Source organism: Bufo bufo, chromosome 6, assembly GCF_905171765.1.
Source record: "Bufo bufo chromosome 6, aBufBuf1.1, whole genome shotgun sequence".
NCBI lineage: Eukaryota > Metazoa > Chordata > Amphibia > Anura > Bufonidae > Bufo > Bufo bufo.
In genome coordinates, this window is record NC_053394.1 from 408,326,938 (window position 1) to 408,342,006 (window position 15,069).

The 15,069-nt window shown below is 43.8% G+C and overlaps 1 protein-coding gene across 1 annotated transcript in view; it reads left to right on the forward strand.

The window, feature by feature from the left end:
- The window catches only part of LOC121004454 (serine/threonine-protein kinase mTOR-like), a 166,647-nt gene extending 153,522 nt beyond the window's left edge, over positions 1–13,125 (forward strand). The window contains exons 46-50 of the mRNA XM_040436677.1: positions 1,519–1,599; positions 12,154–12,234; positions 12,425–12,530; positions 13,026–13,043; positions 13,074–13,125. Of these exons, the coding sequence (XP_040292611.1) occupies positions 1,519–1,599; positions 12,154–12,234; positions 12,425–12,530; positions 13,026–13,041 (284 nt within the window). The 3' untranslated portion in view covers positions 13,042–13,043; positions 13,074–13,125. The remainder of the gene's footprint in view (positions 1–1,518; positions 1,600–12,153; positions 12,235–12,424; positions 12,531–13,025; positions 13,044–13,073) is intronic.
- Positions 13,126–15,069: the final 1,944 nt, after the last annotated feature.

A 15,069-nucleotide genomic window follows, 5' to 3' on the forward strand; every position in this document is an offset into this window, starting at 1 on the left:
TACTGAACACTTGTATTTGCTATTGATGGCTGCAGGAGAGGGCATAGTGCACACAGGTAGCATGGCGTGGGGCACCATTCGCTACCATGGCTTTTTCCGTCTAGTATTTGTGGCTGGAACATTAACCAGACTCCGGTATGTCCAGGACATTGTGTAACCAGTCCTACTGCCTTTTATGACTCTGGAAACATGGCATTCAACAAGTTGACACCCGTCCATACTACTCAATGTGCTCTTCAGGGTATGCAGCAGCTCCCCTGGCCAGCTCAGTCCCCAAATCTCTTCCCCCATCGAGAGTGTCTGGGACTGGATGGGGCGACAGATCTCCCATGTGGCTAAACAATGGGTCCAAGTTGAAAGATCTTGGAATGACATACTGCAGGAGGATATCCAGCATCTGTATGTCCATTACCATGTCAGAGTGACACCTGTATCGCAGCAAGGGGAGATGCCACCCGGTATTAATGTCGAACTGCCTCAACATGTACCCAAAATAAAGTGTGCACCACCTTGGTTGTGTGACCACTGACCAGGCACCACTAGCAACTTATACTTTGTCAATCACATCTTAATCCCATTAAGGGGTTTTCCAGGCTCCTGATGTTGATGACCACAGCTCCATTCATTTCCATGGAAGCTGAGCTACAGTAACCCAGCACAGCCAATGCACTTTGAAGGAAACTGTGCTTTTTTATTCCATTCAAGGTGCTACTTCCAGCTACAGAGGCTGCAGCGAACAGCTGATCGCTTACGGCACAGGGTGTTGGACCTGCACTGATCGGATAACATTTTCCGATAGTGTATGTTGAATATATTTGGACATGTTATTAAAATATTATAATGATACAAAGTTAGTACGTATCCACTTTTTCTGCAGATATTTTTTTAAAACTAAGGGTGCCAATGTTGACCACAACTATAGATCCACATAGAAGCTTTAGACACAAAATTGTAGATTTTTTTGAAGTTTTGGATACATTGGTTATGAAGCTGGCCCTAGCTGGTGGTCTGGCTCAAGGAAAGGAAGATGGGCAAAGGACCAGGTTCAGTCCTGCCCCATTTTCTTTGAAGAGAGAGCCATGCACACGCATGGGGATTTTCCATGTCTACATGGTCCTCAAACCATCCCATGCAAGAAACCCTTTACTCTCAGGGCTTAAGTGGGTGACCTGCAAGTTGGACCTCTGCATCTAAATTGGCTTGCCATAAAAGTCTACCTGACACAACACAAGCAGCACAGCAAGAGGAAACCTTGTCAGGACAACCCATGGCCATATAATGTCCTACCTTGTCCCTGTTCAGCACCCCCATCCTGCTCCGTTATCCACACCAGTCCATCCTGCTGGATGCACTCGAATGACAGAATTGAGAAAGTGAATTATTTTTCCTTCATGTTGCTGAACCTTTCCAATCCACCCCATGTCATACAGCACAGTAAGAAGACAGCACCGCAGCTCTGATGCATGTCATAGACGTGAAAACTTTTCCTCAATGTTATCATTTCCTTCTTTTCCTCAGAAATGCTGGAGACTGATGAGCTTGATGAAACTGCTCATAACAAGGCCGGAGGTTCACTTCCCGAGTCCATACACACATACAGTAAGTGCTCGTCTATCTAACGCTTCTCATTATTGTGACATTGGCCGTCCATGTTTGTCACTAGTAAGACCAGTATTCATTGAGCTACTACTATTCCCATTACTGTCCTCCTTGCACGGCTGCTTCTAACTGTAATTAGCTTCTAGGTTCCTAGTTGTCTAGGTATCTAGTGAATGTGTGCTATTCTGTCTGATACTCTGCTGCCTGCCCTGATCTAGACCTGTTTCCTGACTTCGATTGTCACCTAATCCTTGGTTATTCACACCGGTGTCTCTAACTCCTGTGGATCAGCTGCCGTGTACATGGATTGGAGGGTGAATACCAGGACACTGCCAAGCCAGTTAGTTGGCACAGTGGGTCCACGGCCACTGTCTGTAACAGTAAGCTCTGATCGTGGATCCCACTGACCCAACCCAAATAGGTTTCTCTGAAGTAATTCAAAAGCTGGCTCTACAGTCTGACCGCCATAATCATCTACTGGACATTATGCATGACAGGTCCACCTGCTTTAATGCCCTGACAGCTGCTGCAGCAGTACCGCCACCACCAGCAGTAGCCACAGTGCCAGTACCAGCTACTCCCACAGGCGTTTTATAGCCCCTATCTGTCACCTCACCAACCATTGCACAATTTACTTCAAGTTGTTGTCCTACCAGTTTCCTACCAATGATCCAGTCACTAGTAACCTCCTGGAGACATTTCACAGAGTCTTTTAGGAACCAGGGCGACCGTCTTCAGCTGCCGCCTCTCTGCTATGTCTACATTAGGGCAGTCTCACATTTTGTCAGTACACCATCTGGTTTCATATCCTGGCCTCGGAGTTGGCTTGGAATAATGAGGCTCTAGTGGCAGCTTTTTGGGAAGGTCTGTCTAGGCAAATTAAGGACAAACTTGCAGGTCACGCACGACATAGCGTCCACATTGGAGGCCTTGATACTCTTAACCACCAGCATTGACCTGTGATTCAGAGAAGCTGCTTGTGATAACACACCTTTCTGCCTGGCACCAGTATTCCAGAGCCCGCTGGCTCTAACAATCTGTGTTTGTACTCTATGCCCGCACTTGCCTTAATAAGCCAGGTATACTCCAAAGTCTTCAGTCTGTAGGAGAGCCTGCCCTAGGTGAAGACTCACTCTCTTGTCTGTTCCTGTGGAATTATCTAACAAAGGTACATGGTTCACCATGCAAACCTTTATAGACTCTGGCTTGGCAGGTAATTTCATGCATCAGGCCTTTGTAAATCAGTATTGTATACCAGTTCACATTCTAAAGAAGCCAAAGCCCTTGCTGGTGACATGTGTTGATGGGAAGTCTCTCACATACAATACGTCACAGATCCCTTGGAGATTCATGTGAGCGCACTGCACTAGTTGAAGATTACCTTGTACGCCCTGCTTGTCTCCACTAGTTCTTTACTTCTGGGGGCTTCCTTGGCTCTGTCTGCATTGTCCTGTCCTTGATTGGAACTTTAGAAAAGGTTCTGCATTTCATGTCCAAAGTCTGACCACTATTCTACCTTGTTGGGCTTCACCCATTCCACCAAATACCATCTAAACAGGCATCTTACCTTGCCTCCCCACATTAAAGGAGTTATCCAGTATGTACAACGGCCCCCCCATATGCCAGACCCCTCCGTGGGAATATACTTACCCTGCTCCCTGCGCCGCTCCTGGTCCCCGCATCGTTGCTCGTCGCTGCTGCTTCTCCCTGTACACGGATGAAAACATCTGGTGTCGGGGGGAGCAGCCAGTGGCAGACGGAGATGAGCCTCCCTAGCACTGCGGGTGACACTAGAGAGGTTCGTCCCCGCCTGCCATTGGCTGCTACCCCCCAACACCGGATATTTTCATCTGTTTACAGGGAGAAGCAGCAGCGGCGGTGCAGGGACCAGGAGCAGCGCTGGGAGCGGGGTAAGTACAGTACAGACCAAAAGTTTGGACACACCTTCTCATTCAAAGAGTTTTCTTTATTTTCATGACTATGAAGGCATCAAAACAATGAATTAACACATGTGGAATTATATACATAACAAACAAGTGTGAAACAACTGAAAATATGTCATATTCTAGGTTCTTCAAAGTAGCCACCTTTTGCTTTGATTACTGCTTTGAACACTCTTGGCATTCTCTTGATGAGCTTCAAGAGGTAGTCCCCTGAAATGGTCTTCCAACAGTCTTGAAGTAGTTCCCAGAGATGCTTAGCACTTGTTGGCCCTTTTGCCTTCACTCTGCGGTCCAGCTCACCCCAAACCATCTCGATTGGGTTCAGGTCCGGTGACTGTGGAGGCCAGGTCATCTGGCGCAGCACCCCATCACTCTCCTTCATGGTCAAATAGCCCTTACTTTCAAAGTTTTCCCAATTTTTTGGCTGACTGACTGACCTTCATTTCTTAAAGTAATGATGGCCACTCGTTTTTCTTTACTTAGCTGCTTTTTTCTTGCCATAATACAAATTTTAACAGTCTATTCAGTAGGACTATCAGCTGTGTATCCACCTGACTTCTCCTCAACGCAACTGATGGTCCCAACCCCATTTATAAGGCAAGAAATCCCACTTATTAAACCTGACAGGGCACACCTATGAAGTGAAAACCATTTCAGGGGACTACCTCTTGAAGCTCATCAAGAGAATGCCAAGAGTGTGCAAAGCAGTAATCAAAGCAAAAGGTGGCTACTTTGAAGAACCTAGAATATGATATATTTTCAGTTGTTTCACACTTGTTTGTTATGTATATAATTCCACATGTGTTAATTCATAGTTTTGATGCCTTCAGTGTGAATCTACAATTTTCATAGTCATGAAAATAAAGAAAACTCTTTGAATGAGAAGGTGTGTCCAAACTTTTGGTCTATACTGTATATTCCCACGGAGGGGCCTGGCATATGGGGGGGCTGTTGTGGATATTTAATAAATATTCAAAGGAACAAATCAAATAGGAGTATATATTTTAAAGTCAATATTCGTAGAAAATGTTTTTTTTGTTTTTTTTTATACAATTTTTTAAACTCCGTAAGCATACAAAAAAATTTATTTTTAGAAATGTTGTTTCTTTTTCATTCTGGCAGTACTATGCCATTGAAAATAAATACAAAATGCTGTCTTTATTTAGCAGTGAACACAGAGGGATAAAACTTCTATATAGATAGGTGAACTGTCAGATTACTGCTGCTGTTGGGAAGGTGTTATCTTCATTATAATAGTATATTTAGAATTGGGATAACAGTATAACAGCTCTAATGTTCTCATGATAGGCCTAGATAAAGATTAATGTTGAGCAAAGCGAGCTTCGGATGCTACATCCGAAGTCGCTTCTTTCAAAGCTTAGGATTAATACTGTACGGAGATCCGTATTAAAATGTATGGGCTCCGATAAGCCAAAGTTAGTTATTCACGAAGTTGCGTGTGAATAACTTCAGTAGTTGATATTTAAAGTGGAAAACCACAAATCAAGTTTTAAAGTGGTTTTCCACTTTGAAGCAGAGTTCGGTTTCAAGTTTTAAAGTGGTTTTCCACTTTGAAGGGAACCTGTCATCAACTTTATGCTGCCCATAAAGTACAGACAGGTGAGTTGATTTCAGCGGTCTGTCATTTAAAAGTTAAAAGTAAGTGGTTGCCAAGAACCAACATCACAATCACTGCAGACTGGGCCTGCAAAAGAGTCCCGGCCACCTGAGAAGAGTCCTGGTTATTCATGATCTCCTGCTCTCCCGCCCACCTGCTCTCCCTGACAGTCTTCTACCTAGTTGTCTCCCTTTCTGTATAGGAGAGAACTGCCAATCATCAGCAGATGGACGGGAGAGCAGGAGATTCCGAATAACCAGGACTCTTCTCAAGTAGATTTGACTCTTTTCAAGGCCTGGGCTGCAATGCTTATGAGGCTGGTTCTTGGCAACCACTGACTTTTAGCTCATGAGCGACACACTGCTGACATCAGCATTTCTGTCACTAATTTATGCCGCCCTCAGTGAGGTCAGCCGAAAGTTGTTTTTTTAAATTTGCTTTATTGAACACATAAAGCCAATTATACTGACATTCTTTGTACATAAGCTATCACATACTATACATCAGCATAATAAAAGTACATTGTACAAACAGCATATACATGACTCAATGAATAAAACATTTAACACCTGTGGCGTATCGCTGTGTTTGCTTCTATCTCTAGAGGGAAGGCTCATATTGCTATTAAAGCGAGCAGCAAAATTAGCAACTAAAGTGGCATACCTAGGTTTACCATGTGCCACCTTCTCCGATCTGTCAAACCTTACAAATATCTACCTTGTTCCACCCACAAAGCCTCTGTAAATCTGCGAGCTGAATAGAGCGTTCGTGGTGATGAACACCATACCCCCCACACAGCCCCTATTCTTGAACACAATATTTTCATATGGGATTATAGTGTTGACCAGTTGCTTCCATTGCACTAACGTAGGTGCTCTATCTCCCATCCATCTAATAACTATTCCTTTTCGCGCCAAATATAGTGTTTCTCTCAGGAATATCCTTATATGATGAGAGAAAAGAATCTCATCCAATATTCCAAAAGGCAAACCTTGGGGTGAAGTGGCACTACACATCCCAGTAAATCTGAGAGTAGAGTCACCACTTCCTCCCAAAACTTATATATGGAAGGGCATGCCCATATAAGATGCCAGAAATCAGCGCATTCTGACGCACATCTATGGCACCCGGAGTGGGCAAGCCTGCCCATCCTATGTAACCTCTGTGGGGACATGTAGCTTTGATGTATTATGCAGAGTTGAATAAACTTATTGTTTATGGCAGGTGATACTAGAGTGGGGGATTCAAGAATATCCTCATAGTCTTCATTAGACAAATCCGGAATCATTGCTTTCCATCAGTGCTTGCATCGGGCTACCTTTCAGTTTGACACAGAGGAGATGGGTGTAAAATGCTGATATAAAGCCACGTGGTCCTTGAGAACGTATGACTCCAATCATCGGAAAGGTGGACAATAGGACTGGGGTATCACGATAATGCGTTTGCATGGCGTGTCTTAGCTGCAGGAATCTATAGAATGCATTCCTGGGCAACTCATGTCTATGACTCATGGACTCATAATCATTAAAAACATTATTACTGTATAGGTTCCCGAATGTGACAACCCCGTGTTCCCTGTAGAATGCCAGGTCTCGCAGTACCATCAGGTCAGGAAACATGGGGTTATCCCAAACCGGAGTCTCCAATAGGTCTGACCCTATATTATGTATCGCTTACAAGCTGACCATATCTGAACAGACACCTATGAATCGGTAACAGCCTGCGTGGAAACAATTTAGGTTGTTCTAGAACTGGCCATAGATTAATAAGGTCTATGTATTCTGCAAGTTGTTTTTCCTGTCTGCAGAGAGTGCCCCCCGGTAATATCCATGTTTTAATATTTCTCAATTGCCCAGCTAGATAACATAAGTGTATATCAGGCAGGGACATGCCACATTCCTTTCTAAGACGTGTCAGATTTAATATAGATAACTTCGGTCTATTTGCGGCCCATATAAAGCGTGACATTAAGGAAGTAAGTTTCTGAAAGAATGCCTTTGGGACTATATATGGGGCATGTTGCAGAACATACAGACACTTAGGCAGAATAATCAATTTTATCAAATTAACCAATATACCCGCCTTGGGATGTTTGTATAGCATGGCTATCCATTGTATAAAGTTAGGACCAAAACCAAATTTGTGGAGAACCTGAAACAAATAAGGCCATTCAACAGAGTCGAACGCCTTTGCAGTGTCCAAAGACGCCAAAACCCATCTCTCTCCTTTCTGTACTCCTATCTGGGTCACCACCTGCACCCGCCTGATATTATCAGTGGTGGATGTACCGGGCAAAAATCCTGATTGGTCCGGATGAACCAGGGTACTAGCTACTCTCCCAAGACGTATGGCCAAAATCTTTGCTATAATTTTATAGTCGATGTTCAATAAGGATATCGGCCTATACGACCCACACTCGTCTGGTTCCTTGCCCGGCTTAAGGAGGACCACTATGGTTCCGTCATACATTGTTGGTGGTAAACATCTTTTTTGGAATGCGTCCTCATACATGCGAATCAGCAATGGGTTGATGTGAGTAGCATATTTGACGTAAACCTCTAGAAGTAGTCCATCTGGACCAGGAGATTTACCCCTAGCCAGCTGTGCTATAGCATCTTCTAGTTCCAGAGTGGTTATAGGGGCTTCTAAACTATCTATTGCCTCCTGTGCTAATGTAGGGAATTCCAGGTCTTCAAGATACTGCATGACGTCATCCGTCCCATAATTTACTTTGGTCTCATATAAGTCTTTATAGTACTCTTGAAATCTACCCGCTATAGTTTCCGGGTCTGATAATATCTGACCATCCAAGGCTTTGATGCGTAATACTGTTGGGGATGCCTTATTCTGTCTGACGATGTGAGCAAGCAATTTACTAGATTGGTTGCCCAATTCAAAATATGTTTGTTTTGTAAAGAACATTTTCCTTAGGGCCTTTTCTTTGAGTAGGGTCAAATACTGACTCCCTAATGTTAACCAAGACTCTCTATTCAAGTCATTGGGATCAGCGACATATGCTGCTTCTAATCTAGAACATTCTGCTACCAGCCTTTCCTCCTGTCTAGCTGCTGACTTTTTAATAAATGATCTAGTAGATCTCAGGCATCCCCTAAGGTATGCCTTCATAGTTTCCCAAAGTAACGTATAGTCCGTAACCTCTACATGCCCTTCCATAAAAACCTTCAATTGGTCAGGAATGAGATCAGAAGGTCCAAACAGGGACAACCAAAAAGGGTTGATCCGTGTTGAGCGTCTGATCACATCCCCTCCCAGTCTCAACACTAGCTGTATCGGCGAATGATCAGAAATGCCCCTTGGTCCGTACTCTATACTGTACGTCAGGGAGCACATAGCTGAGTTACCAAAAGCATAGTCTATTCGTGATAGTGTATTATGGCTAGTTGAGTGACATGAGTACTGTCTGGTATCAGGGTATTTAAGGCGCCACATATCTATCCATCCTACCTCTCCCAGTAATGCGGCTAGAGAAGTCTTATTACTAGGGCGATTATCAGAAGCCTCAGCCAAGTGGTGTCTGTCTAAGTTCTTGTCTAAGGTCATATTAAAGTCACCAAGACTTACTGCACGGGCCGATGGATATGAGGCTGCAAATCTCACTGCCTGCTGAACAATCTGTAAGGAGAAAGGCGGTGGAATGTATATACCTAGTATAACATATAGTATACAGTTGATGTATGCAGCTATGAACACAAATCTCCCAGCCGGATCTATCTGACAGGCCTCCATTTCCCACCTAAGGGATTTGTGCACCAGCAAAGACACTCCCCTTGACAAGCTGGTATAGCATGAATGTTGTGCCCATTGAACCCAGGGATTTTGGGTACGTCTAGTAGTGTCCCCCTTGTAAGGCTGGCTCCATTCAGAGGTCGTATGTGTTTTGCGGATCCACGGATCCATGGATCGGATCTGCAAAACACATCCGGACCTCTGAATGGAGCCTTACAGGGGGGTGATCAATGACAGGGTGGTGATCACCCCATATAGACTCCCTGATCACCCCCCTGTCATTGATCACCCCCCTGTAAGGCTCCATTCAGAAATTTTTTGGGCACAAGTTAGCGGAAATTTTCAAATTTTTTTAAATTTTTTTTCTTTCTTACAAAGTCTCATATTCCACTAACTTGTGACAAAAAATAAAATCTCACATGAACTCACCATACCCCTCACGGAATCCAAATGCGTAACATTTTTTAGACATTTATATTCCAGACTTCTCACGCTTTAGGGCCCCTAAAATGCCAGTGCAGTATAAATACCCCACATGTGACCCCATTTTGGAAAGAAGACACCCCAAGGTATTTTGTGAGGGGCATGGCGAGTTCATGTAAAATTTTATTTTTTGTCACAAGTTAGTGGAAAGGGAGACTTTGTGAGAAAAAAATAAATAAATCTATTTCCGCTAACTTGTGCCAAAAAAAAACAACTTCTATGAACTCGCCATGCCCCTCATGGAATACCTTGGGGTGTCTTCTTTCCAAAATGGGGTCACATGTGGGGTATTTATACTGCCCTGGCATTTTAGGGGCCCTAAAGCGTGAGAAAAAGTCTGGAATCCAAATGCCCTCCGAAAAGATACTTATTGGAATTTGGGCCCCTTTGCGCACCTAGGCTGCAAAAAAGTGTCACACATGTGGTATCGCTGTACTCAGGAGTAGGGCAATATGTTTTGGGGTGTCTTTTTACATCTACCAATGCTGGGTGAGAGAAATAACTCTCTATAATGACAACTTTGTATAAAAAAATGGGAAAAGTTGACTTTTAGAGAGATATTTCTCTCACCCAGCATGGGTATATGTAAAAATACACCCCAAAACACATTGCCCTACGTCTTCTGAGTATGGCAATACCACATGTGTGACACTTTTTTGCAAAGGGGCCCAAATTCCAATGAGTACTTTTAGGATTTCACAGGGCATTTTTTACACATTTGGATTCCAGACTTCTTCTCACGCATTAGGGCCCCTAAAATGCCAGGGCAGTATAACTACCCCACAAGTGACCCAATTTTGGAAAGAAGACACCCCAAGGTATTTCGTGATGGGCATAGTGAGTTCATGGAAGTTTTTATTTTTTGTCACAAGTTAGTAGAATATGAGACTTTGTAAGGGAAAAAAAATTAAAAATAATCATTTTCTGCTAACTTGTGACAAAAAATAAAAACTTCCATGAACTCACTATACCCATCAGTGAATACCTTAGGGTGTCTACTTTCCAAAATGGGGTCATTTGTGGGGTGTTTCTACTGTCTGGGCATTGTAGAACCTCAGGAAACATGACAGGTGCTCAGAAAGTCAGAGCTGCTTCAAAATGCGGAAATTCACATTTTTGTACCATAGTTTGTAAACGCTATAACTTTTACCCAAACCATTTTTTTTTTACCCAAACATTTTTTTTTTATCAAAGACATGTAGAACAATAAATTTAGAGAAAAATTTATATAGAAATGTAGTTTTAAAAAAAAAAAAATACAACTGAAAGTGAAAAATGTCATTTTTTTGCAAAAATTTCGGTAAATTTCTATTAATAACAAAAAAAGTTAAAATGTCAGCAGCAATGAAATACCACCAAATGAAAGCTCTATTAGTGAGAAGAAAAGGAGGTCAAATTCATTTGGGTGGTAAGTTGTGTGACCGAGCAATAAACGGTGAAAGTAGTGTAGGTCAGAAGTGTAAATAGTGGCCTGGTCATTAAGGGTGTTTAAGCTATGGGGGCTGAGGTGGTTAATGTCATCCCTGTCGTGGCCTAAGGCATCCGAGATGTCGTCAGTACGTGTCTCCAGCTCAGAGACTCTGTTCCCTAGATCCTGAATCTGGCGGGAAAACTCTGAGACAACTCCGAACGGAACAGGGCTGCTATATTCTTGTACAGGTCTTCTTGGCCTGTGCAGCGATCAGCAATGTCCGGCACGGGCCCGCCATCAGACGAGGAGGCAGGGCTAGCTGATTCTGCAGCGGTGTCCGCCATGACAGTTTGTCTGGTCTGCCGGAAAAGTTCCGGTAAGGTCTGCGAAGGAGCGGGTGTATCCGGTAATCTTGACTTCCCCTTGGTGCGGGTCATCTTCGGGGTCCTTTGGATGTGCTTTTAGGCTCAGTGTCGCCTGGATCAGGCGCTAAAGTAAGGGTTGAATCGGCTAGTGGTGCGGAGCTCACTAAAGCATGTCTTCCTCGTGAGCCTCGCGCATGCGCCCCCCTCGGTGACCTGTTTTAAGGACGGCTCAGTGGCTGCACACTCCGCTTCTTCATGTGCAGGGCCATCCCTTATCCCATCCGGGGGTGGTAAGCAGGAGCCCGCGCCATCTTGATCTTCCACGCTGGCAAACTCTCGGAGCTGGTCAGCGCCCGACTGCGCTCTATTACAGGCCATGGTCGCACTGCGGGTCTTTCCCGACCTCCTGCCTGATCTGAATGTAATTTTTGCGGCAGATAAATTACAGGATTAGCTTAAAGTTAGGGTATTGGGTCCGGAGCTCAGTTAAGTGCGACCGCTCATATCAGCTTCCATCCACCAAGTCAGCAGAAAGTTGATGACGGGTTCCCTTTAAAAATCAGCTACCGAAGTTATTCAACAAAGTCACACGCGACTTTGTGAATAACTAACTTTGGCTCATCCGAGCCAATACATTCTAATACTGAATATAGCATCCGACTCACGCTTCACTCAACACTACTAAAGATGCCCACAGAAAAAGCATTCTACTTATCAGTGTAAGGTGTGAAGCTCTAATGGAGTCACTGCCGGGGGCTCTCTCTAGTTGCAGTGATGGTTGAATTGAGAAAGTTCAGCCGTGCTAAAAATCCAAAGAGGAAATTAAAGAACCAGGACAGGAAGTAGAATACATGGAGTGACTTCAATAATGATATCCGGAAAACCATTCACCTGTTTTTTGTAAAACAAAAAATGACAGAATATTCCCATATAAGCTGCTAATGTGCTATTTGGTATTGTAATAATGCTGTTCTCACTTCCTTGCAGTTGGTGATGGTTTAGTGCAGCCTGAAGCACTGAATAAGAAAGCCATTCAGATTATGAACAGGGTTCGAGATAAGCTAACAGGTAAATTCATAGAAAGACGGATAGGTCAGAGGCACTGATGAGAAGACTGGGGTTGTTATGTCCCCTCTCCCCCCAAAGGAGTCCATTGATGTTTGACAGTGGGAGGCTGATCATTTCTGTGCAGGTGACACGCTTGGGGGTGTACCTATATTTTTATATTACTGATAACTAAGGTGCTCTTCTTTCTAAGGACGAGACTTTTCTGATGAAGAGACTCTGGATGTGGTTACACAGGTAGAACTGTTAATTAAACAAGCTACCGCCCATGAAAACCTTTGTCAGTGTTATATTGGATGGTAAGTCTTATCTCGTATTAATTAAACATTGAAAAGTACCTCCACTAGGAAATAATTAGTGTCATTTTAACTTTGGCCATCATTTAGTTTTCACGTCAGAAATTCTTTGGTAATTAATTTCATAATATATCTCTACACGGGATGGAACGCTCTTGTTCTGATCTCAATTTGTGACTTTCAGCTGTCACCACTAGGGGGAGCTCACTGTGAATTGTGTAAATCCATATGATGTAACCCCCACCTAGTGGTGGATACAAGCAGCCAGAATTGTATCACTGAACTCTATGATAGTATGAAGGAGAGCAGGGGGAATTGGAGCTCTATATCAGAAAACTCTGAGCGCCGATCCTAAGCAAGATATATTGTGAAACTAATCAGCTTAAAATCCCTATCCCAGCAGCAAAAAATCCCAGTTACTCCAGAACCCAATGACTTTTGTAATATTAATGGTACATTTGAGTTTTTATTAACACTGTATATTTTTTTTTTTTGCAGGTGTCCATTCTGGTAGGAACTGTTGGGACCTCTCTCCCTTCCTGACCTAGATCGGTGAAGCTGGACTCACAGCAGACATCATGGGTCACCGGCCAATAAAGCTCCTCCCAGCCTTACGAAGTAAATTCAGGCTGGGGTGGATTTGTGTATATAGTTGTGGCTCCGTGCCGCACCAATGAAGCTTAGCGCCAGATTTTTGTACTCGGCCCGTTACCCAGCTTCAATTCAAGAGCGATCCTAGCGAGGAATTATTGATGTGGGGTAGCTGAATGTGATGTAGCTATGAAGAATTATGATTGTTCATAAAGAGATACAAAATGTGCTTTAGTGCCGCTTGTTTATATATAATGTGGGCATTTTTATATATATATATTTTTGAGTACTGCATGGGAATTCCATATTTCACTATGAAATTTGAACCGTTTCAAGAAGAGGAGAACATCTATTTTCAGTATTAGGTTCAGTATTATGCTTCTGCTTAACTCGCCTTATTTCTTGCCGCATATGAGAATGGTTATAACACACTTTCTGCTCTCTGTTTGAAGGTGTCAGGAATCCGCCATCTGCTGTCTGATAGCAGTGGGAGTCCTAGCTTCAAACAAGCCACTCGCTTACACATAGAACCTACTCCAGCCAGCTAGGAACCCAGCTAATGGAACAGGAAAAAACACTCTGTAGGGAATCTAAGTCATTCACCACTTCAATCGAAGCTATCAAACTGTAACGCACCTAGTTGATCAGTTAGGATCTCAACTGCGGAAGCAATGGACATGCACTATTATCCCACTGCCCTTGTTCTTGGCTGTGGGATTCGCGGTTACTCAGTATGTACCCCAGGCGTCTCTCTCAGTCTTGGGCGGAGAGTTTGGGGTAACAAAATCATTTACCGCTATCCATCTATTTAGTATTACTGCTGGAGAGGAAGGTCTCCCAGTATTACAGGAGTCACAAGTTAGTATAAGCTTGTGCACAGTTCAGAGTTAGTATCTAGTATGCAATAGGTTCAGGGTTAGTATATAGCATGTCCTCAGTTTAGTATATTGTATGCCATAGGTTCAGAACATGTCCACAGTTTAGTATATAGTATGCAGTAGGTTCAGAGTTAGTATAGCATGTCCACAGTTTAGTATATAGTATGCAGTAGGTTCAGAGTTAGTATAGCATGTCCACAGTTTAGTATATAGTATGCAGTAGGTTCAGAGCATGTCCACAGTTTAGTATATAGTATGCAGTAGGTTCAGAGTTAGTATAACATGTCCACAGTTTAGTATATAGTATGCAGTAGGTTCAGAGCATGTCCACAGTTTAGTATATAGTATGCAGTAGGTTCAGAGTTGGTTTGGGAGTATCGTCTCACACCAGTCAGGAACCACCCCACCCAGAGTTCCAGGACATTAATCAGAGCAGGTAACAGGCATATACTTGCGGTTAGTTGGTCCTGGCTAGGAAGCCAGCAGTGGGGAAGCCAGTGGCAAGAAGGTAGGCAGTCCTTCACAATGTTGTTAGGGATCCAGGTCTGGATATGTGGACAGAGTCCTCAGATGCAATGGAGCTAGCAGGGTGCGCACTCCATTAGTGGAACACCCTGCTTAGCACCTGTCTTCTATTTAAGGGCCGGACGGTAAGTGGGCGGAGTCACAGGAGGGCCCAGCAGCCACTGCGTTCCACGCTGGAGCGCAAGCCAGCGTAACAACACAGGCGATCGCTGCGTTCCACGCTGGAACGCAAGCCAGCGTATCATCGCAGACGGCCGGTGCGTTCCACGCTGGAGCGCAAGTCAGCGTATCGTCACAGGGAGCCGCTGTGATCCAGGCTGTACTGTTACACAGACATATTGGAACCGGCGATTCATAAGGAATTATGAATCGCCCCTGCATCACATACATAAGTTAGTTATATATTTGCGATCCTGTGGCCAAGACGGTCAGGCTCCTGCTCTTGGTTTGGTAATAGGATGCCAGGGAGGGGAGATATACATATCTCCCCACAGAAACCAAATATCGGTACCAGGTTTGGACTCTATTCATAGCCGGAACCCAGGCGG